A 24,354-nucleotide genomic window follows, 5' to 3' on the forward strand; every position below is an offset into this window, starting at 1 on the left:
GCATCCACAGCTTTGAGCCCCAGTTCTCCCATCTTCAAATGAGTTTTGAGGACTAAAGGAGAGATGTACAGTTTGTGAAATGCTTTATAAATCCTAGTGTAGTTTACAGATACTATTTACCATGTTGTTGCTATCACAGTTTAACATGTGTGGTTTATTTTTTAAGGAGGCAGGAAATACTATAAGATTTGGTGCAACTGTAAACAAAATTTGAGTAGCCAAAACAAGGGGTCAGTTGCTGTTTGGTCTTGCTTTAAAAAATCCTGTTGTGGACTCACTTTTAAATCATGGGCTGCAGTCCAACAACTGTTACTGAGGTGACTGTCAAATGATATCATTTATTGTGAGTATCATGGCTGTCTTGGAATTCTGTTTCGGGGTGAGATACAAGGAAAATTAATTTTAGACATTATATTAATGTAATCTGCATTTATACGTATGAAATATTTGAAAAGTGAAACATGCTATAGAAATATTTTAGTCCAGTTAATAATTAAAAATAGGAGAAAGGAAATAGGAATAGTGATCTTTTCATCTTACTAGGGGCTAAAGTTCGACGTAGTTTTAAAAAAATCAGACCCAGCCCAGAGCCTGACACAGAGTTGACATTCAGTGTTCAATAAATGTTGAGTGAGTAAATTAATAAATGAATATAAGCTAGTCCATTTCATTCATGAAGTGCCTACATTGTTCAGGGAATTGTGGAGGATACACGATAACACATGGCTCATTGTCCTCAAGGAGTTTACAGTCTAGTAGGCCGTAGTAATACCATCTTAAATTTGTGCAGTGGTTTAGAGTTTCCAAAGAACTTTAAGTTCTGTTCAAGTAAAAATATTTCTATTGTACTAAATTTTAGCTTACTGTTTTAGTGGTTCACCTGACACATTAACAGCTGTATTTTGCTCTGTGCTATTTTATGATAAAGTAGACAGTTGCCACTATATGAGGGAGTCTTTTCTATCTCAAATGAGATAGATATGAAAGTACTTTAAAAATTATGAACATAAGTTATTAAGTACCTAACTCTTATATTTCTAAGCTCGTTTGGTTTTCTGGGCTGGGTTCTCTCCCTGTGTCTGCCTGGACACATGTGCACCAGACACTCCCAATAGTAATATCTCATTGCCGGCAGTGATTTTCCAGGTGAGGTGAGGTCAGGGTACTATGTAGTTTTTAAAAGCCTTAAGGGGATTCTGTATGGTTTACCCCTACCTCTCACTCTGCCATACTTTCCACTTCCTTCCCTCAGAGAATTACTGACTTTATAATACAAAAATGAGGAGATAAGATGTGGTAAGTAGAAGAAGGAGGCAGAAACATTTATGTTTAAAGTATACATATATTCCAAGTCTCTACAGTTAAATGGTTATTTATACAAGTAGATATAATACGAATTTTAAGTAAGGTATGTGTTTTAAGCTTCTGGAAATGATTTTATATCTGTGTTACTGGTGGCTGAAGGAAGTACCCCTTCACTGTGTATTTAAGACTGCTTCCTGTCTTCATGTACTGGATTCTGCTCGCAGTGCTGTGTGAAGCTCAGGCAGTGCAATATTGTACCTGTCATATTTTTGCAGCTTAATGCCTTAAAACTAGGACTAAGAACTCAGCACTGGTGTATATGTTATTATTTCCCATTTTTATTTCAGAGAAAAATTCTCTGGTCCTTGGGGCTCCTCAAAAGTGACTTTAAAGTGATTAAATTTTGCATTCTTCTCAACTTCCCAATTTCCTTTTTCAGACCCTTGTCTACATCTGATCTCCAGAGGTTTCATTTGACTGCTTTTTCTGCCTCTTTAATGATGTTTTCTAAGCCTAGTTTTAGACTCCTTTGGGCTATGCTTATTAAAGTCACTGCAGGCTGTCATGACCCTTGGCTGCCTTCATTGTACATGTGTTCTGCAACTGAAACGCCAGATACCTGTGTTGCAATCTCATAGCCTAAAAGCATTTTGGTAATCTTGGTAGGCTTTAACTTTAACAATCCTGGACCTGGCACGAAAATGATAGATTCTGTATTGTTTTAGAGGAGTGTTGGGGAAGGAGAAATTGAAATGTTTTCACTAACCTGTGCAATGAAGTGTTTATTAGCTAAACTCTTCTATTCGTGGTTTTCACAAAATACACTTTAAAAATCGGCCACACTGAGATGAAAAAGCACTTTCTTCCAACTTTCATTGTGATTCTTCCTGTCTGAGCAGTCTTGGCAGTTTAGTTTCATTAGGTGTTTTGAAAATCCCTTTAAATTGCTGCTGGGTTGAGGAGGGGAACAGGAGAGAATGTGATTCACTTCACAGTATTTGCTTAAAAGCTTCCTGTTTTATCATTGATAGTCTCCTTTTTCTTCACATCGATTCCTCATGGCCTCTCTTGAACCTCACTAGATTTAGAGATTGATCTTAATGGTAGGTTTAACAAATAATTATTTTCATTTTCTTACTAGTTATATGCTTGTATATATCTCATGGACCCAGTCCATGTTTTGTAAGCATTTATGTTCCTAGAATCGTTTTCTTTGGCCATTTCTCCCAGATCTCCCCATTGATATTGTTAAGCCTTTGGGGTTTTATGTATATAAATGTGCACTTTGTTTTATCTGTTTCTAGGCTACCATCTCGTGGAGTTTGGAGGGCAAGTAGAAATTTCACAAACATAGTTAAGTGAAATACTGTAATTAGGTTACTTTTCTTCATAAAATTTAGTGTGCTCTTCAAATATACTGATTACTTTATCCCCAGGCTTACTAGATTTGGGCATAATTATTTTACTTGGCTCTTTCTCAAGAATTAAGTCCAGAAGAAAAATAAGTTGGCTGTCCAGCAAGCTGCATAAGTACGATGGTACCTACAACAGTAGATACACACATCCTTGTTAGACTTTTTCCACTGTGGATTTCTTCAGATGCTTAAGTAGTGACTTTTCAAAGCCTCTCACCTTGCATCCTGGCAATGGAAACTTGAAAAAAGTTAATCGACTTTTAGAGAATATTGAGGCTTTGTATCTTTAATTTGATATTTAACTGACATCAAATTATTTCAGCTGATGAGCCTTCCAAGGCATTTGTCTTCCCTGGCCTTTGAAGACATTCATAGTACTGACCTTGATTGCTTTATATTTTTTTCTCTGCTGCCTTTAAGGATGATATGCCCACTTTGAGTCATGGGATTGTGGCACCAAAAATAATGTATCCCTCACCCCATCTCATCTCTGTTGCCTTCTCTTTTTCAGAGCTTTTGCATTTAGTGATTAAAATGGTGTGACTAGTCCACTTTCATGTATCTGTTCATGTCACTGATGCCTTTGAGCCGTTTAGGACCGATCTCCCACCCAGCACAGAGGAGTGGCTAGAAATAATCTCATTCTGTTTTTTAATCATATTGTTACATTGTTCATCTTCAAAACACTTTTTTTTTTTTTTTTTTTTGACACAGGGTCTCATTCCGTCGCCCAGGCTGGAGTGCAGCAGCAAGATCACAGCTCACTGTATCCTTCATTTCCTGGGTTCAAGAGATCCTCACACTTAAGCTGACTGAGTAGCTGGATTGGGACCAAAGGCATATACTACCATGCCTGGCTATTTTTTTTTTTTTTTTTTTTTTTTTTGCGTTTTCATAAAGATGGAGTCTCGCCGTGTTGTATGGGCTGGTCTTGAACTCCTGGGCTCAAGTGAGCCACTCACCTTGACCTCTCAAAGTGCTGGGATTATAGGCATCAGCCACCGCACCCACCCAACACTTTTAAAAACCAAATAAATGGCTGAGTACTAAAATCAGTACTTTGCCTATCTTGTAGCAAGAACGGTTGAACATTAAAGAGAATGAATACTATGTTCATGTTCAAAGTAAGGATTCCTGTCTCAGAAAAGAGAGATACTGTCTGAGGCTTGAGTTGTCTTGCTCAGATGTAATAAGAATTTTTGGCCGGGTGTGACGGCTATAACCCCAGCACTTTGGGAGGCTGAGGCAAGAGGACCGCTTGAGTCCAGGAGTTCAAGACTAGCCTAGGTAACATAGTGAGACCTCATCTCTACTAAAATTCAAAAAAATTAGCTGGGTGTGGTGTCACATTCCTGTAGTCCCAGCTACTCAGGAGGCTGAGGCGGGAGGATCACGTGAGCCCAGGAGTTTGAGGCTGCAGTGTGCCATGATCGTGTCACTGCACTCCAGCCTGGGCAATAGAGCAAGACCCTGTGTCATAAAAAGAGAATTGGCTGGGCGTGGTGGTTAATATAATCCCAAAGTGCTGATATTGCAGGCGTGAGCCACCATAACCAGCCCCCAATTTAAAGGAAAAAAAAATCTAGAATGGAAATCGCTAAAAAAGGTTTTCACAGTTTTGTAGTATAACATTTTTATAAAGGTCTGTATAGACCACAGAGATATCAAGGACAGGTATTGTAACCTAATGCAGGTGGTGAGTTTTAGAATTTCTGTTTCAAGAATACTTTTAACAGTGTGGAGTCTATGGGGTTGAGGAAGGGGAGGGGTGAAGAAACATAGGAGGAGAGAGAAAACAACTCACAGGCGCTAAAAAAACCTGTTAACATTATATAAACTTTAGAAATTCATTTCATAAGGGAATCAAAATTATGCTTCATATAATTGATAGTAATCTGCTTAATCACACCTTACATTTCTATCATACTTGTAACTTTTCCAAATGTTTTCGTATTATCTCATTTTATCCTCACAAGTGTGAAATAGGCAGAGTAGTTATTGCCATTTTATAGGAAACAAACCTGAGGAATAGAGAACTAAAAAGCTGCAAGGCACTGTTGAAAGAGTACAGAAAGAGAAGTTAGGAGACTGCAGAGAACAATGTAAATTCTATGTGGAACTCTGTGTTGCTGCTAAAATGGATAAGGGAAATTCTATGTAAAGAAGTGGACATGGCTGGGCCCGGTGGCTCACGCCTGTAATCCCAGCACTTTGGGAGGTCGAGGTGGGTGGATCACCTGAGGTCAGGAGTTCAAGACCAGCCTGGCCAACATGGCGAAACCCCGTCTCTACTAAAAATATAAAAATTAGCTGGGCGCGGTAGCATGCGCCTGTAACCCCAGCTACTTGGGAGACTGAGGCAGGAGAACTGCTTGAACCCGGGAGGCAGAGGTTGCAATGAGTCGAGATTGTGCCACTGCACTCCAGCCTGGGCGACAGAGTGAGACTGTCTCAAGAAAAATAAAATAAAAAACTAAAAAAAAAAAAGAAGTGGACATGTCAAACAGAAACCTGTTTTTGTTAAGAAAGAAACACATTTGTTTATATAGAAAAAACAAACTATATGAGTTATATAACAGCAATCATCTTGGGGCAGGACTACTAAGGGCTTCTATATTATTATACATTATATAACCTTTTTAATAACAAGTATGTGTTGCTTCTTTTTAACTTCTCATTTTGAAATAATTTTAGATTTAATTAAACAGAAAAGTTGCAAAAACAGTACAAAGTACTTACACCTTAGTGAAAGGCATAAGGTACCCTATTTATTTATTTATTTTTAAAGGAAAAAAAATAGCCAGGCATGGTGGCTCTTGCCTGTCACCCTTGCTACTTGGGAGGCTGAGGTGGGAGGATCGCTTGAGCTCAGGAGTTGGAGGTTGCAGTGAGTTATGATCGTACCACTGCGCTACAGCCTAGGAGACAGAGTAAGACTCTGTCTCTGAAAAAAAAACAAACAAAAAAGGGCATATTTCACACTGTTAGATTTGTCATTGCAGTGGCTGCACATGTACGCGCACATGTGTGTGTGTGTAATTGACACTAGAAAGGTTCCCTTTGCAGTATGCAGGAGGCCTAGAATAGAAAAGAGAAATATGGAACAGCTTGGTCTTCTCAGCCTGCTCCCCTTTTTTGGATTTTATACAAGGAGGTGCCTGCAGAATGCAGCAGTGGTTCCAGTTTATTTTATGTTAAGGCTCACACACAACTTTATATATATATATATATATATTTTTTTTTTTTTTTTTTGGTCAAAAAATTTTTTTGTCTCTGGATCTCTTTATACTCTTAAAAATGATAGAGGCTGGATGCTGTGGCTCACACCTGTAATCCCAGCACTTTGGGAGGCCAAGATGGGTGGATCACCTGAGGTCAGGAGTTCGAGACCAGCCTGACCAACATGGAGAAACCCCGTCTCTACTAAAAATGAAAAATTAGCTGGGTATGGTGGTGCATGCCTGTAATCCCAGCTACTTGGGAGGCTGAGGCAGGAGAATCACTTGAACCCAGGAGGCAGAGATTGCGGTGAGCCAGGATCATGCCATTGCATTCTAGCTTGGGCAACAAGCAAAACTGTCTCCAAAAAAAAAAAAAAAAAAAAAAAAGAATATCACAGAGATTTGGTTTATATGGATTATATCTATCAATATTTACTGTATTAGAAATTAAAACTAGCTGGATGTGGTGGCTCATGCCTGTAGTCCCAACACTTTGGGAGGTCAAGGTAGGAGGATCACTTGAGCCCAGGATCTTGCTATGTTGACCAACCTGGGCAACATAGCGACATCTCATCTCTACAAAAAAAAAAAAAAAAAAAAATTAGCCAAGCATGGTGGTATGTGCCCGTAGTCCTAATTACTCTGGAGGCTGAGGTAGGAGGATCACTTGAGCCCAGGTTGAGGTTGAGGCTGCAGTGAGCTATGATTGTACCACTGCACTTCAGCCTGGACAACAAAGGAAGACCCCAGTTCTGGGGAAAAAAAAAAAAGAAGAAAGAAAAAAGTTAAAATAGAAAAATTTAAAACATTAATTCACTTAAAAGTAAAAATAAATTGCCGAGCACAGTGGCTCACGCCTGTAATCCCAGCACTTTGTGAGGCCAAGGCGGGCAGATCACCTGAGGTCAGAAGTTCGAGACCAGCCTGGTCAACATGGCGAAACCCCATCTCTACTAAAAATACAAAAATTAGCCAGGCATGGTGGTAGGCACCTGTAATCCCAGCTACTCGAGAGGCTGAGGTGGGAGAATCCCTTGAACTGGGAGGTAGAGGTTGCAGTGAACCAAGATCATGCCATTGCACTCCAGCCTTGGCGACAGAGTGAGACTCTGTCTCAAAAAAAAAAAAAAATGAAAAGTAACAATAAATTAATAAATTCATGAGTAGACTGGTGTGGTTTTACATTTTTGCATAGCTCTTTAGTGTCTGGCTTACTAGAAGATACTTTGAGAACCACTGCTGTCGTCAGAGCCAGTGGCAGGTAGGCCAAATGGAGTGATAGTCTGGCATCTAGAACAAGGCTTATTAAATTTGTTTCTTCATAGTGAAGAACATTCAGAACAGATGGGAGCAGGTTCATGGTAATACTTCAGGCAGAAGCTGCGTTGGTTATCTTGGTTGTTGTTGTTTTGTCCAGATACCTTCCCAGTCAGTCACCTGTGTGTCATCTCTCCCTCTATATTCATTGTAAGTATGTGCTTTGGTAAAAGTCCTACTGTCAGTCCTGAACACTTTTCTACATTACAGATCATTCATTCAACATTTTTTTTTTTTGAGGCGGAGTTTTGCTCTTGTTGCCCAGACTGGAGCTCAGTGGTATGATCTCGGCTCACTGTAACCTCCACCTCCTGGGTTCAAGAGATTCTCCTGCTTCAGCCGCCAGAGTAGCTGGGATTACAGGCATCTGCCTGGCTAATTTTTTTGTATTTTTAGTAGAGACGGGGTTTCACCATGTTGGCCAGGCTGGTCTCGGACTCCTGACTTCAGGTCATCCACCTGCCTCAGCCTCCCAAAGTGCTGGGATTATAGGCGTGAGCCACTGCGTCTGGCCTCAACAAATATTTTTTGAGAAAAAAAATAGTTAAGCTTCTGTAGTCAGAGTACTGTGCTGGGCACTAAGGAGATAAAGCAGGGAACAAAATGGGAAGCTCCTTTTTTCTTGTGGACTTTACATCCGAACAGCTAATTACACAAAATATTATTTAATTATCATTGTGATTCAGTGTTCTTATAGTACAGGATGCTATGTGAGTATGTAATGGGGTCCTAGTCTTTACTTTGGGGTTAGGGCGGCTTATTGTGAGGAAGTGATATTTGTGCTGTGTGCCGAAGGATGAGTAGCAATGGAAGTGCTTCGTTTAGTTTTAATTGTACTTAGGTAGGGATCTTGGCTTTGACTCAGAAAGAAATGTAGAAAAATGGAAGAACTAACCCTGAACAGTTTGAATGTTCCCAGTTATGAGGAGGAGAGTCAACCGTTGGGTGATAAGTACTGATTATCTGATTAGGGCAATGTCTTTTTTCTGAGACATCCTGTAATTGAGTGGAAATTCCATGACAATGAGAAATTTATATTATATACCAGTGCTTCTAAAATTTGATTGTATGCACAAGTAGCCTAGGGATCTGGTTTAAATGAAGGCTTAGATTAAATAGGTCCTGAAATTCTGCTTTTCTAAAAAGCTCGTATGTGATGGTGATTCTGCTAGTCCAGAGACCAATACTTTGATTAGCAAGGCTATAATTAACAAATGGCCAGTGTGAGACTTCAGGTAGAGTACAAGCCAGATAAGGGGCTGAACAAATGTTCTAGAGGTGATGTCCAGTAGGGAGAGATATTGGATAACAGAAAAGATAAAGCAGTTTGGTCTAGGAAGTATCATGGCAGATACTGAATGCAAAAGGTGACTCACAGTTGCCATTACCAAGAGGACAGGAAAGCTGGGATTGAGATGGATGGCTACTAGCAGAGCCAGTGAAATATTCCACAGACTCATTTCTGTAGTGAGGACCAAATGAACTAAATGGCCATTAGTCTGCCTAGGGAAAAGGTCAGGTACTAAGGATTGATGGCCAGCTCATGGTAATTGTGTGGGCTCCAGAAAATGATCTAGATGATAAGCAGCTAGAGATACTGGAGAAAAGGTGCACTTTACTTGGAATAAGAAGAATGTTGAATACTGTTTCTCATTAATCATAGATGATTAATCTATAGATGGAGAGTCCTGCTAAATGGATTGAGGTAAAAAATGGTTGTAAATGGCAAAGGTAGGAATAGAATGGGGGGAAAATCTTATAGTTAATATTCACTTTGATAGAGTCACCACCATTAAGCCTAACAATTGCATAAGACTGCTTAATTTCATTGGCACTCAGAATAGAAGCTTACAAGACCATCAGAAGATGTTACTCATTTGTCCTTGTTTCAATATATTATTTTGGAAAATATCTTTTTGTTGCAGTTATGCTTTAAAATTTTGTTTAAGATACAGTATAGTTATTAGCAAATTTATTTGGATCAGAGAATCAAGGTAACATCAAATTAGCCATGAGTCATATAACGAACTATGTATAAAAGTATTTTATATTTAATCATATTTTCTTCATAGTTTAAAAGAAATATTTTAGAATGCCATGATGGCTTAAATCCCTGCCTAATTTTCTCATCCTTTGGAATGTCATCTCTTTAGATTTGGCAAAAATCTTATGACCGTCAGAATATGAAAGGAGAGGAATTAGAGCTTTTACTCTGATGAGCAGTCATTTTAGATTACTTGTCTTTTAACTTCTGTACATGTACCTACAGAAGGATAAGAGGCATCATTTACTGATGGAGAGGGCTAAATGAATACTGAATCAGGCAGCTGTCTTAAACTTCTAAAACCTCTAAGACTAAAATGACTCAATAGAATTCAAGATTAGTCTTAGAGAAAGTTAGCTTTGTTAATTAGGTTGTCTCTTGATTTTAGAGGCAGGCCTGCCTGAAAGGAGAGCCAAAGGAAAGTTGAGGGTATGGCATATGTTTGTAAAAGATCAAGTTTTCTTAGATATCTATACTTCTAAACTGTGACTCAGTAAGAACTGGGTGTCAAGGAACATCAAAGGTATGAAAGCAGTTGTTTGAAAAGAAATGTATCAAAAGGAACCCCGCCTTAAAGTTATGCAATTGGAAAAGAATTGTCACTAACAAAGATGGTAATTTTTGAACTGCCTTAGTTTTAAATGACTGAATTATTAGAAAGTACGTATCCAACAGGCTGCCATTCTTTGGATAATGCTATCTAAATAGTGAAGCGGAATGTTGCCATGGCAGGATCTGACTGGGGTCTGACTGGGATCCTGCCATGCCTTGGGGGCATTTTGGGCAGAAAGCAATTGGTGATACTCTTTCTTCTCCACTTTGGGAATGGTAAGGACTAGACCTGATGGGGTACCCTTCATGTCTCATTCAGCTACATTCCAGAGATAGCTCCATGGGGAAAAGGATTAATCAGGAAAAAGAATATATTTCCATGCCTTTTATTTTTTTTTAAGAGATGAGGTCTTGGCCAGACACAGTGGCTCACGCCTGTAATCCCAGCACTTTGGGAGGCCAAGGCGGGCAGATCACTTGAGGTCAGGAGTTTGAGACCAGCCTGGCCAACATGGTGAAAACATGTCTCTACTAAAAAAATACAAAAATTAGCTGGGCGTGGTGTGGTGGTGTGCACCTGTAGTCTTAGCTACTTGGGAGGCCGAGGCAGGAGGATTGCTTGAACCTGAGAAGTGGAGGTTGCAGTGAGCTGAGATCATGCCACCACTCTCCAGCCTGGGCAATAGAGTGAAACTCAGTCTTTAAATAAATAAATAAATAGCCGGGCGCGGTGGCTCACGCTTGTAATCCCAGCACTTTGGGAGGCCGAGGCGGGCGGATCACGAGGTCAGGAGATCGAGACCACGGTGAAACCCCGTCTCTACTAAAAAATACAAAAATTAGCCGGGCGTAGTGGCGGGCGCCTGTAGTCCCAGCTACTCGGAGAGGCTGAGGCAGGAGAATGGCGTGAACCCGGGAGGCGGAGCTTGCAGTGAGCCGAGGTGGCGCCACTGCACTCCAGCCTGGGCGACAGCGAGACTCCGTCTCCAAAAAAAAATAAAATAAAATAAAAAAAAAAAATAAATAAATAAATAAATAAGTAAGTAAAGAGATGGGGTCTCCTTTTGTTGACCAGGCTGGACTTGAACCCCTGGGCTCAAATGATCCTCCTACCTCAGCCTCCCAAATAGCTGGGACTACAGGTGCACGCCACTGCTTCTAGCTATGCCATTTTTTAAAAAATGCTCTGAAACCATGGTGGAGAGGCTGTTATTCATTTTTCAAAACGTAAAAACGGTTCTAGACACAAGGAAAAAAACTCTTGGTTTTAAAGTCAAGCACCTTGGAAATGTAGTTTCAAACTAGATTTGTGCTCCCGAATACTTGCATGAGAAACTTGTGTTTTTCTTGTTTTTGTTTTTGTTTTGAGACAGGGTCTTGCTCTGTCACCCAGGCTGGAGTGCAGTGGCACAGTCGTGGCTCACTACAGCGTGGACCTCCCAGGTTCAAACAATTCTTTTACCTCAGCCTCCTGAGTAGCTGGGACTACAAGTGTGCGCCACCACACCTTTTAAATTTTTTTTAAATTTTTAAATTTTTTGTACAGATGGGGTCTCACTATGTTGCCCAGGCTGGTCTCGAACTCCTGGACACCTTGGCCACCCAAAGTGTTGGGATTACAGGCATAAGCCGCTGTGCCTGGCCCTCATTTGTTCTTTGTAATAAAATGTGCATTGCTCTCCACTAGGTCAGTTATGGATTTAACGAGTGAGAATTACAAGGGCTCTATCTTCATCTGGCCAGCAGAACTCTAGTGAAATGAAACTAAAAGGTGGGACTTAGGATTCAAGACTGTGTTCTGGCCAGGCACATACCTGAAATCCCAACACTTTGGGAGGGTGAGACAGGAGGAGCCCTGGAGTTTGAGACCAGCCTGGGTAACATGGTGAGACCCCCATCTCTATTAAAAAAAAAAAAAAGATCGCTAAACGTGGTGGCACATGCCTATATTACCACCTACTTGGGAAGCTGAGGTAGAAGGATCACTTGAGCCCAGTAGATTGAGGCTGCTGTGAGCTATGATCGTGCCACTGCGCTCCATCCTGGGAGACAGCGCAAGACCCTGTCTCAAAAACAAACAAAAAAAAGATTGCGTTCTTTTGTGATTTGCTTCAGATTCCTTTATGGCAAACCTCTTAGTAGAAACTTATTATCAGACCTAAAGAAGTTCTAAGGATAAATATTAGAAATCGACCCTAGATGACAAATTATGTATCACTGTGAATACTGTATCATTGAGGGTCAAATGTTTCTGTTCTTGACATTTCTTGCCTGAATGGCTTCAAAGGGCACAAAATAAATCCTCAATGCTGGATCCTGCTTTTTTTTTTTTCTTTTTTCTTTTTTTCTCTTTTCTTTTTATTATTTTACTTTAAGTTCTTGCTTTTGTTTTTGTTTTTTTCCTCCAAGTATGTAAGTCTTTTGTATCTTATTGGAATATATTTCAAAATTATTTATTAAAAATCTTAATTTTGTTGTTTTTTTAAATGACTAATTCGATCACATGAGTATTGAAATATTTGTACTACAAAATACTGTGCAAGGCTTTATCCCAAATGAAAGTGAATTTTAGGGATTTCCAATTTGTACATTGTGGAAAATATTTTTTAATACCTAAATTTGACCTCCAGAATTGGCAGGATTAGGAGCACAGAAATAGAGGCTTGTTAACAAGTAGAATCTAAAGGCCTCTGTTGTCCATTATGCAACTAATGAACTGGAAAATTGACCTATAGAGTATATGAAAAATAATATTTTTTTCTGTGTCCTTGTTTGACCTACTGCAGTGGTTACATATGTGTCCTAACTGGCTTGTCTGAGTGTTTCTGTTTAACACAAGTCCAGAGGGAACTGGGAACACACATTTATATCTCAGCTGGAGCATGGCTTAGATGTTTAAGGATTTTTTTCTTTAATGTACATTTTTATGCTTTCACAGCCCTTGGTAGTGATTAGCATCTGCTCCCTAAGTTTGTTTCTGTCTATTTGGGGAAGTCATCTGGTTTTTGTTTGGTTAATGCAGATGAATACTATATACAGAGGCAAGAGGAAAAAAGGGAAAAAAAAAAAGACAGAATTCTTTAAGCATGTAAGGATGTGCATCAAGAATTTCAAAGACTCTTCAAACAGATGTATAGGGGTGGGGAAACAGCAAATTTGAAGCCTTTCAACTGTGACATTTTCTTCTAATGAAGAACAGCTTGAAAGCTGTAATTTTGAGAGTGTTGCAGTATTTTGAAGTCAGACACTTAGCACATTTTTAAAATAGTGGTGGGATTTAAATGGTTTTTTTTCCATCTTAAGTGGAATTAAGCAGTTTTGGTTATCATCTTATCTTGATAGTTTTGGGTCTGAGAATGAACACCAGAGCATTTAAAATGCAGATGGGCCACAGCAGCATCTCTTTTTTGTGCTTTATCTCCATTGTTTTCATGATATATGGAGGTATTTTTTTGTCATCTTAAACAGAAACAGTGAATTTTCTATTTCTAGTTATTCACAAATGACCTTAAATTAATTCTTTATTTTTATATTTTGCAGTACATTTTTATACCTGAAATTCCTGGTGGTGTGGGCACTTGTCCTTCTAGCAGATTTTGTCCTGGAGTTCAGATTTGAATACCTGTGGCCATTCTGGCTTTTCATCAGAAGCGTCTATGATTCCTTCAGATACCAGGGACTGGTATGTCTGCTAATACTCATTTTCCATTTGTGGGGACCGTTCAGCTGTTAGAGTAGATGTTATTAGCAATACTCAAGTGACTATGTTAGGATTAGCTAATAGGGTCTGTTAACTGAAATTGACCTCTAAACTATTTTGTCTAAACCCGTTGATCAAATAGTTACATTTTCTCCTCCTCTCCCATTCCAGTGAAACAGAACAGTGGAGGAAGCAATAATTACTCAGGCTTTTGGAGGGCGGCAGCCTAGTCTGGGGATGGCATATTCCCTCCTCTTCCGTTTCCCATTGCAACCAATAAAGGCCGTTCCTACCTTAAAAAAAATTGCTCAGTCCTGCTTTGAAGTGTTTCTGGGTTCCCTGTTGCTAGGTTAGTGATTGGATTCGAGTTAGAGTAGTGTTTCAAACGTTTTGGTCTCAGGGCCCCTTTTCACTCGTAAACACTATTGAGGACTCCAGAGAGCCTTTGTTAATGTGGCTTATATCTATCCAGATTTACTGTATTAGAAATTAAAACCGAGAAAAATTTAAAACACACACTTATTAATGCACTTAAACATAATAATAAGCCCATTACATGTTAATAGAAATTACATTTTTAAGTGAAAAATAGCTATATTTTCTAAAACAAACAGAATATAGAAGAGTGGCTCCATTTTTGTACATCTCTTTAATATTTGGCTCAATGGAAGACACCTATATTCTCATATCTGCTTCTGAAGTCAGTCTGTTACTGTATCACATGTCATGTAACTTACAGAAAATTCCACCATATGCATGAGTGAGTGTAAAAAAGGCAGGTAACATCTTAGTATTGTTACGAAAATAGTTTTAACCTCAAAGAGCCCTTGGAGGGATCTCAAAGACACCCCAGAAATCCCCGAACCACATTTAGACAGCTGCTGGGTTGGAGCAAGCACAGGCCTGGGCTTGTTCCCTTGATTAATGTGTTAATTCTATTGTGTTCTACAGCCACATCTTAAAACTATAACTCTCCCCCCCAGGCCTGGTGCTTTGGTCAGAGCAAATCCATGCTTTAAAAAGATGGTTTCGGCTCATGTTCTATTGGCGGTAGTGGTGTCCAGAGGAAAGCTGCATTATTAAAAGTATTATTAGTTTGGTGCAATTACTTTTGCACCAACCTAATAGCATCAGTGTATTTCTTACTAATATTATGGTTCATCTGTGCTGCAGACAGCCTGTCTTTTAAGAATGAAGCTCTTTAGGAATGGTTTGTGAGGAAAGAGAAGACTTTTCTGTGTTAAAATTCTAGTTTTTTCAGGGCCAGACGTGGTGGTTCACACCTGTAATCCCAGCACTTTGGGAGGCCAAGGCGGGCGGATCACAAGGTCAGGAGATTGAGACCATCCTAGCTAACATGGTGAAACCCTGTCTCTACTAAAATTACAAAAAATTAGTTGGGTGTAGTGGCAAGTGCCTGTAGTCGCAGCTACTCAGGAGGCTGAGGCGGGAGAATCGCTTGAACCCGGGAGGTGGAGGTTGCAGTGAGCCAAGATTGCACCACTGCACTCCAGCCTGGGTGACAGAACGAGACTCTATTTCAAAAAAGAAAAAAGAAAAAAAATTCTAGTTCTTTCAGGTAACCCACATTTATTTGGAATCCAAACGAATTCACTGTGGTCCCACCTCAGTTCATTCTGATCCAGTTCTTTTTCATGATTTGAGGACCATAAAGTAGTAGTATTCTTTAATGTTAAAGTAACCGCTAGTTTTTATATGGTTGATTTTAAATGTTTAAAATTTCCTTTTGTGAATTTGCTCTATAGTTACCAAGTTATCTCTTAGCAGTTTCAATAATTTTGTCCAACATATGGTTAACAACGTGTGGTTGAAAATAACAGGTTCTAAGATGTATCTTTTACTTTGTTTTATTTTTCCCTTTAGGCCTTCTCAGTATTTTTTGTTTGTGTAGCATTCACATCAAATATAATATGCCTGCTGTTCATCCCCATACAGTGGCTTTTTTTTGCTGCTAGCACATATGTATGGGTTCAGTACGTATGGCACACAGGTAAGTCTTAATGATTTCTTAGATGGATAGAAATCTTAGGTTCAAATTTTTAAATGTGGTTATTTCTTTGAATACATTATTTAGAGTTGAGTTTAATGTGGACATTTTAAAGTTTTAATAGATTATAATATACCTTCAAAAATGTGTATCTTTTTTCATTATTTGAATAAAAACTTTAAGCTGTTATGATTTGATATTTCAGTTACAGGCATTGCAGGTACCAGCTCTCACTCTGAATATGTCTTTTTAAAAAAAAATAGTTGGACTGATTTCTATTTGGGTATACTTGAAGACAGCCATGTGCCAAAAAAGAAAAAAATGTTCATGGAATTTCATCATTGAAAGGAATGTCATTTAGATGAACCCTTAATCTGGCACAAGAATCCTCACAGCATCCCTGGCACGTGGTGGTTTTACCTCTGATGGAAAACCTACAGTGACAAGGAACTTACCTACCGTTCCTGGTACCGTACTCTGTTTTTGGGCAGCTATAAAATCAAGTTCTTCCTCATATTAAGCCAGAATTTTCTTCCTTACATTTTGACCCAGTATGTCTTAACTGTTTTGGGGCTTATTTCTTTTTTTAAATTTTCTATTTTTTTTTTAAGATGGGGTCTCACTGTGTTGCCCAGGCTGGACTTGAACTCCTGGGCTCAAATGATCCTCTCACCTCAGCCTCCTAAGTATCCGGACTAAGCCACAGCTTGCTGATTTCTTAGAGGATCTAAAGAGGTTTTCCCAGAAAAATATAAGGGAATGTATAAAACTTTTCCTTAAAATGTCAGGGGGGCCAGGTGCAGTGGCTCACGCCTGTAATCCCAGCACTTTGGGAGGCTAAGGCAGGCAGATCACCTGAGGTCAGGAGTTTGAGACCAACCTGGCCAACATGGTGAAACCCCACCTCTACTAAAAATACCAAAATGAGCTGGGTGTGGTGGCACATGCCTGTAATCCCAGCTGCTCGGGTGGCCAAGGCAAGAGAATCACTTGAACCTGGGAGACAGAGGTGGTAGTGAGCCGAGACTGCACCACTGCACTCCAGCCTGGGTGACAGAGCGAGGCTCCATCTCAAAAAACACACACAAAAAAAGAAAACAAAATAAAAAAATATTAAGGGACCTACCAGACCATCCCCTCAATCCCAAACATTGAACCTCTGCATTAGAGCCACACTGAATGAATGTAATCTCCCTTCCGCGTTAACATTTCTTTAGAGATTTAAAGACACTGTCATAACCTCTTAAGTCTTTTCTGTAGGCAAGAACACCTCTGGTTTCATCATCTTTTCATTATATATTTTAAGCACTTTCACCCTCCTAGTCTGCCTACCTCAGTGGTTCTCTACTCTGTTGCAGGTGTGTTCTGACTAGAGTACAGCTCCCTACTTCTTAGAGCTATACTTCTGTTACTTCATACTAAGATCAGATGAGATATTTTGACAGCCTCAGCCCACTGTGAAAGCCAGAGCTTGGTATGCACTAGGATTTGAGGATTGGCTGTCAGAGTCAAATTTGTCTGCAAAGCTGTGTGAAACTTGATTCTTGGGCCTAGCTACAACCTGTAGGATTTTGACCAGAGAGGGAGCACCAAATAATAATAAAAGCTGTCTGGACCAACATTCATCCTCTTCTCAGAACTGCTAAGATGATGATGTTGGCCCATGTAGAAGACATAGTTGAGCTGTGTTTTTTAAAGTATCTGCTATGAGCATGATTTTCTCCATGTTTCACACTCTTTCATATCTGACTTGATTTATAAGCTACGATGAAGTTTCTTTAGTCTGCTTTCCTCTAATTAAAGTGATTTTTCTTCCCACGAGTTTTTAATTTGTATTTTCTTATCCTGGGCCTCAGTTTCTAGTGAGCTGCATTTTACATTCATCACTCTCCCTAAGTCTCAGCTTCTCTGTTATATAAAGGTGGAGTAATCTAAATAATGGCTAAAGAACCTTCCACCTCAAATATTCTGTGACTCTGATGAGCTGTGGCAATTTCTTAAATTTCTTTAGTAATATCTTAGTAGTGGAGAAGAAACTAACCATATAACTATTAATAGAACCTATTGGAAACTAGTTCAGTGGGTGACCCACAGGGCAGCAGTGTAGCTAATGTCATAAAATGCTACTGGCCCCTGTTTAGCCCTAGGCTCAAAAATGCATATTGGAATAGCTAAGTTATGAAATATGTTTTAATTTGGGATGACTAGTTCTTAAACGAAACAAAAAACTGCTCTTATTGGGCTGACAAATATGAGTGCACTTCCTATAACTTGGGGTAGTTGTTAAAATTTAAAATTATTTCCTGACAATATTAGGAATGGTTGATGAAATTACATATGATTACAAAGAATAATATTGTAGCATAAGCTTTTTTCCTGGTGGTTAAGAGGGGAAAAAAAACAGGATATAAAACTGTATGTACAATATGATTATTATACCTGCTCAAAAATGCTTTCAATGTGATTTTGTTTATTTCATAAATGTATAATACAGGTATTTTGTCCAATTTTTCTATTTTTTTGTATAATGTGCTTATTATGTTTATAATAACCTTATAAATTAGTATAGAGAATAGGGCAGATAAATATTTGAAAGTGCATTTTGAAATGATTTTGAAAATGCATTGTCCTGTGGGTTGCTATTCTTCCTCCCACATTGTGAAAATACCTATTTTTGGGCTGGGCATGGTGGCTCACACCTGCAATCCCAGCACTTTGGGAGGCCAAGGCAGGTAGATCATTTGAGTTCAGGAGTTCAAAACCAACCTGGCCAAAATGGCGAAACTTGTCTCTACTAAAAATACAAAAATTAGCCAGGCATGGTGGTGTGTGCCTGTAATCCCAGCTGCTCAGGAGGCTGAGGCAGGAAAATCACTTGAACCCAGGAGGCAAAAGTTGCAGTGAGCTGAGATCGCACATGTACTCCACTGCACTCCAGCACTCCACTGCACTCCAGCCTGGGCGACAGAGCGAGACTCTGTCTCAAAAAAAAAAAAAAAAAAGAGAAAAAAAAGAAAAGGAAAAAAAGTACCTATTTTTGATATGTTAAATTCATAAGAATGGTTGAGACCATTAGCTGGCTTCACAGAGCATCCAGTGTCAACTTCACTCAGGTACTAGGACTAAGGGAGGTTCTCCTCAGAAGCAGATTTAGTACTGTCTCTGTGAACTTGGGCCCAGTTTGTTTAAACTCTGGGGTTTACTCTTCAAGAAAATGAGGAAGTTAGGCAAAATGATCTTCCTAGTTTCAAGATACTATGATTTTTCTTTAGTTTCATCCCAAAGATCCTTAGCAAAAAGCCCTCATGTCACTGATTTTTTCTACCCTCATGCCCATGTAGTCCACATTCATAAATATCCCGTTATTAGTCATGTCCTGATATAGATGGACCTTAGCCTGCAGATTTTGATTCTAAAAGCCAATGGACATTTGCCTTTATTTGCATCTTATTTTGTTGCAAGTTGCTTTTTCCTCCCTTGAAAATTGTTTTTAATTACAAAAGGAATATGAGTTTGTGCTTCAGAAAAAAAATTTTTGAACAATACTTAAGTGTCAGAAACATTTCTTTGTCCTACAACTTGTTCTTAAGGATTTTTTTTTAATGTCATTCCATGACAATGTAGATCTTCCCCATTCTTTAGGAAACCTTCAACATATTTAATTATATAGATTTATCATAAACAGTTTCCTGTTGATGAACATTTAAATTCTAAATTTTTGCTATTGCAAATAATATTACGGTGAATTGTTTTTTTTTTTTTTTTGAGGTGGAGTCTCGCTCTGTTGCCCAGGCTGGAGTGTAGTGGCGCAATCTCGGCTCACTGCAACCTCCGCCTCCAGGCAATTCAAGCAACTACCCTGTCTCAGCCTCCCGGGTAACTGGAATTACAGGTGTGCGCCACCATGCCCAGCTAATTTTTGTATTTTTAGTAGAGATGGGGTTTCACTACGTTAGTCAGGCTGGTCTTGAACTCCTGACCTCGTGATCCACCCACCTCGACCTCCCAAAGTGCTGGGATTACAAGCATGAGCCACGACACCTGGCCCTACAGTGAATTTTTTTTTTTTTTTTTTTGAGACAGAGCTTCGCTCTTGTTGCCCAAGCTGGAGTGCAATGGTGCGATCTCGGCTCACCGCAACCTCTGCCTCCCGGGTTCAAGCGATTCTCCTGCCTTAGCCTCCCAAGTAGCTGGGATTACAGGCACCTGCCACCACGCCTGGCTATTGTTTGTATTTTTAGTAGAAACAGGGTTTCACCATCTTGGCCAGGCTGGTCTTGAACTCCCGACCTCAGGTGATCCACCCTCCTCAGCCTCCCAAAGTGCTGGGATTACAGGCGTGAGCCACTGCGCCCAGCCCAGTGAATATTTTTATGTATTTATCTCAAGACTCTTTTATGTTTCTATAGGGTAGATTCTTAGAAGTGCAATTTCTGGGCCGGGCGCGGTGGCCCACGCCTGTAATCCCAGCACTTTGGGAGGCCGAGGTGGGCGGATCACGAGGTCAGCAGATGGAGACCATCCTGACTAACACGGTGAAACCCTCTCTCTACTAAAAATACAAAAAATTAGCCGGTCGTGGTGGTAGGCGCCTATAGTCCCAGCTATTTGAGAGGTTGAGGCAGGAGAATTGCTTGAACCTGAGAGGTGGAGCTTGCAGTGAGCCGAGATCACACCACTGCACTCCAGCCTGGGCAACAGAGCGAGACTCAGTCTCGAAAAAGAAGTGGAATTTCTGGGTAAAAGAAAGGTACAAGTATTTAAATTTAAATATACTGCCAAATTGCTATCTAAAATAGTTGCCCCAATTTATATTATTGCCGAGTATGAAAATGAACCTTTCCCCATACCCTCCCTATGCTATTATCTGTCTTTAAAAATTTTATCTAGTAGTTAAGAAAATGGAATCTGATTGGTTTAATTTGTATTTCTCTAATCAGTAGTTAACATCTTTTTCTATGTTTTTTAGCCATCTATATTTCTTCTTTTGTGACTTGTAAATTATTTTCTTAAGTTTTTATTGATTTGTAGGAGCTCTTTGTATGTCAGGGCTATGAATCCTTTATTTTACATGCATTGTAAATATTTTTTGTCAGGATGTTTGTCTTTTATTTTTATCAGTGATTCTGTGGAATCATTTGTCATATAAAAGCTTTCAGTTTGGATCAGTTTGCCTTTTAATTTAGTTTAGGCGAAGGTCTTAATGAAAGTTACTGTCGTTGAATTAGTCTCCCAAACAATCGATCTGTTAGTTACTATATCATTTATTAATGCTTGCCTCTCTGCTGCTTTCCACAGAAAGGGGAGTGTGTTTGCCTACAGTGTCTCTCTGGATCCTCTTTGTTTATATTGAAGCAGCCATTAGATTTAAAGATCTCAAAAACTTTCATGTAGACTTTTGTCGTCCATTTGCTGCTCACTGGTAAGTATTACATAAATGTGTGTGTGTGTGTATGTGTGTGTGTGTGTGTGTGTGTATTTTTTTTTTTTTTTTTTTTTTTAGACGGAGTCTCGCTCTGTCACCCAGGCTGGAATGCAGTGGCACGATCTTGGTTATGCAACCTCTGCTTCCCAGCTTCAAGCGATTTTCCTGCCTCAGCTTCCCAAGTAGCTGGGATTACAGGCACGTGCCACCATGCCTGGCTAATTTTTGTATTTTTAGTAGAGACAGGGTTTCATCATATTGGCCAGGCTGGTCTCGAACTCCTGACCTCAAGTGATCCACCTGCCTCGGCCTCCCAAAGTGCTGGGATTATAGGCGTGAGCCACTGCACCCAGCCAGTATTATATATATTCTTTATCTATAATTCATTTCACTGTAGAATGTTAAGTTCAACTGTAAATTTATTCTTGGAAATTTTACATGGACCCAGAAAGCAGTACAGCATGGTTGGAAAGAGCATGAGCCCCTCCTTTTCAGGCAGATGAGCGAATCCCAGCTCTTTCCCCTGACAGCTGTGTTGCCTTGTCACTGCCTCTAAGCCATGGTTTTCTTACCTGCCTCACTGGGTCATGGGAAAAAGGAACTGAAGTGATACATGTAAAGTATTCAACTTAATGCCAAGCACATAGGTGTCTGATGAATGTTAGCTATGTTTATTATAATCAGGTAATGATTCCAGAAGGTCTTGATGAAATATATGGCTAATTCATGAAACTTAAAATAATTTAGAATTTCCTTAGCCTATTATAAGTAAGATAATATTATTAATAATTTTTGAATGAATATTATTTCTCTTTATGACATGTTAATGAATATTAAGATATTATTCATTTAATCTTAACCATGAAACATTTTTGAAAAATGAGCTTGGTTCTTATTTATATCTATTGTGGAACTTACCACCTAATGTATGTTTCTCCTAAACACACCAATTTTTACTAATATTTATGGCAGAAACCAAAATAAACAGTAATCAACTAAAAAAATACTGTTTCCAGTATTTTTAGTCTTTTTACAAACAAGTAAATTAAATGAACTTGGTCAATAAAACATGTCACTGTAAGTTTGTAGTAAGACCACATTTAAACTAATTATAAATTGATACATTTTCATGTTAGTGAAACTTACGTGGGCTTGACAGTGTTTGCAGAGGCTTTGAAATGATGTTAGGCAGGCTGGTAAGTTCAATGAAAATATTTAACTTTCTATCCCAGAGATTAGAGTTCTAAGTACAGCTGGTTTAATTTGGTGATACAAACCAAATGTTGGCACTGATCATATCGGATACTTATTTTAATGATTCTTGAATTTATGTATGACAGAATTTATATATGACAGAGTGTTTGTGAACCAATCTTCAAGGAATAGCTGGTGACAGTACCCCTTAGGCAGCAAGATTAAGTTAGTCACCTGAATTTGACCCTGCCTTCTGGTATTGAAAATCAAGATGTCCTTGTGATTTTTTTTTTTTTTTTAACACTTAATGTTTACTTTTGGCTACCCATAAAGTCTCTACCCTTTTAGTTTTTAAAAGCATACAGGCCAGGCGTGGTGGCTCACACCTGTAATCCCAGCACTTTGGGAGGCCGAGGCAAGCGGATCACGAGGTCGAGAGATCGAGACCATCCTGGCCAACATGGTGAAACCCTGTCTCTACTAAAATTACAAAAATTAGCTGGGCATGGTGGCGCAGGCCTGTAGTCCCAGCTACTCGGGAGGCTGAGGCAGGAGAATCACTTGAACCCGGGAGGCGGAGGTTGCAGTGAGCCGAGATCACACCACTGCACTCCAGCCTGGGCAACAGAGCAAGACTCTATTTCCAAAAAAAAAAAAAAAAAAAAAGGGTACAGGTATCTGCCTAAGTTCTAATGCATAAGGCAATTCTTCAATATTTCTTCAAAGGCATTAGCCACTGTATCTGACAGTCACTGTGGTGACTCCTTGAATTAATTTGAAGAATGCCAAAGTCTAATGGGAAGTGTCCTCTTATGGTCTAGCAGTCCTGTTGTTCCTGGGGGTTTTGTTCTGTGTGCCAATTGCTTCTGATTTCCACAGTAGACATTACATTTATTTGTGTGTCTAGTGAATGCTATTCTCAACTACCATCATCAATTAGAATTTATTTTTAAATTTTAAGCCATAGGTATTCTCATGTGCTTGAGGCACATGTGGTTCATTTTAAACCTACAGTTACTGGCTGGATTGTCTTCTTTCTAGTATTGGGTACCCTGTGGTAACTTTGGGCTTTGGCTTCAAAAGTTACGTAAGCTACAAAATGCGGTTAAGGAAGCAAAAAGAAGTACAAAAAGAGAACGAGTTTTACATGCAACTTCTTCAACAAGCTCTCCCTCCAGAGCAACAGATGCTACAGAAGCAAGAAAAAGAGCCCGAGGAAGGTAGGTCTTTACCCTAAAGCTGTTGGCTCAATAGGCTAGTCATTATTTTGTCTCTTGGTAGAATTTTCTTTTCTGGAAAAGTAGCTAGGATTTTGTTTTTTTCTGTCTAATGGTGTTCCTCCTCAGGGTCATTGTTTTATTTGATCAATGAAATACAGATTGTGAATGAAGTTTTTTACATACTGTCTGAAGGCTATGTGTTTAAATATGTTTATTTTATTATTTTAAAATATATTTATATCTTTTTTATATTTTATGATATATTTTTTTTAATTTAGTTTTTTGAGACAGGGAGGGTGTCACTCTGTTGCCTAAGCTGGAGTGCAGTGATAAAAGGGCACACTGCAGCCTCAGACTCCTAGGAGCAAAGTAATCTTCTCTCCTCAGCCTCCTGAGCAGCTGCTACCATAGGCACGTGCCACCATGCCTGGCTAATTTTTTAAAATTTTTTTTTGTAGAGGTGAGGTCTCACCGTGTTGTTCAGGCTGGTCTCGAACTCCTGATCTCAAGCAATCTTCCCACCTCCACCTTCTAAAGTACAGGGATTACAGGCATGAGCCACTATGCCCAGCCTGTTTTACATATTTTAAAATATATATTCTCAGCAACAAAATAGTATGGAACTACATGAACTGGTAATTGAAGCAAGCCAAGAACCAAAGTATAAGCACAATGGAGATGTAGACATGTAGAATTGAACTTTAGAAGCCAGATGTCTTCTGAATAGAGCCAAGATGGATAGGTCATGTTCTAAATGCTTCATGTAATGTAATGCAGATTTTAAATTGAATCATTTCTAATGGAATCTATCTCATGGGCATTTGACCAATAGAAATAGATAATTGGCAGTAGCTAGTTTCCATTGGTTTGAGAGTTGAAAGTTTGAGGTCATGTTTTTATTTAATATATTTCAAAATTATCTTTTTGTCTGATGTGGTGCAAAAATATCTCTT

General features: G+C 39.2%; 1 protein-coding gene across 1 annotated transcript in view; it reads left to right on the plus strand.

Annotated features, from left to right (window-relative positions):
* The window catches only part of MACO1 (macoilin 1), a 68,078-nt gene that overhangs the window by 2,871 nt on the left and 40,853 nt on the right, over positions 1–24,354 (plus strand). The window contains exons 2-5 of the mRNA XM_003271628.2: positions 13,395–13,536; positions 15,439–15,565; positions 20,861–20,984; positions 23,223–23,401. Coding sequence (XP_003271676.1) covers positions 13,395–13,536; positions 15,439–15,565; positions 20,861–20,984; positions 23,223–23,401 — 572 coding nt within the window. The remainder of the gene's footprint in view (positions 1–13,394; positions 13,537–15,438; positions 15,566–20,860; positions 20,985–23,222; positions 23,402–24,354) is intronic.

The sequence above is a fragment of the Nomascus leucogenys genome, chromosome 24, assembly GCF_006542625.1.
Source record: "Nomascus leucogenys isolate Asia chromosome 24, Asia_NLE_v1, whole genome shotgun sequence".
NCBI classification, from domain to species: domain Eukaryota; kingdom Metazoa; phylum Chordata; class Mammalia; order Primates; family Hylobatidae; genus Nomascus; species Nomascus leucogenys.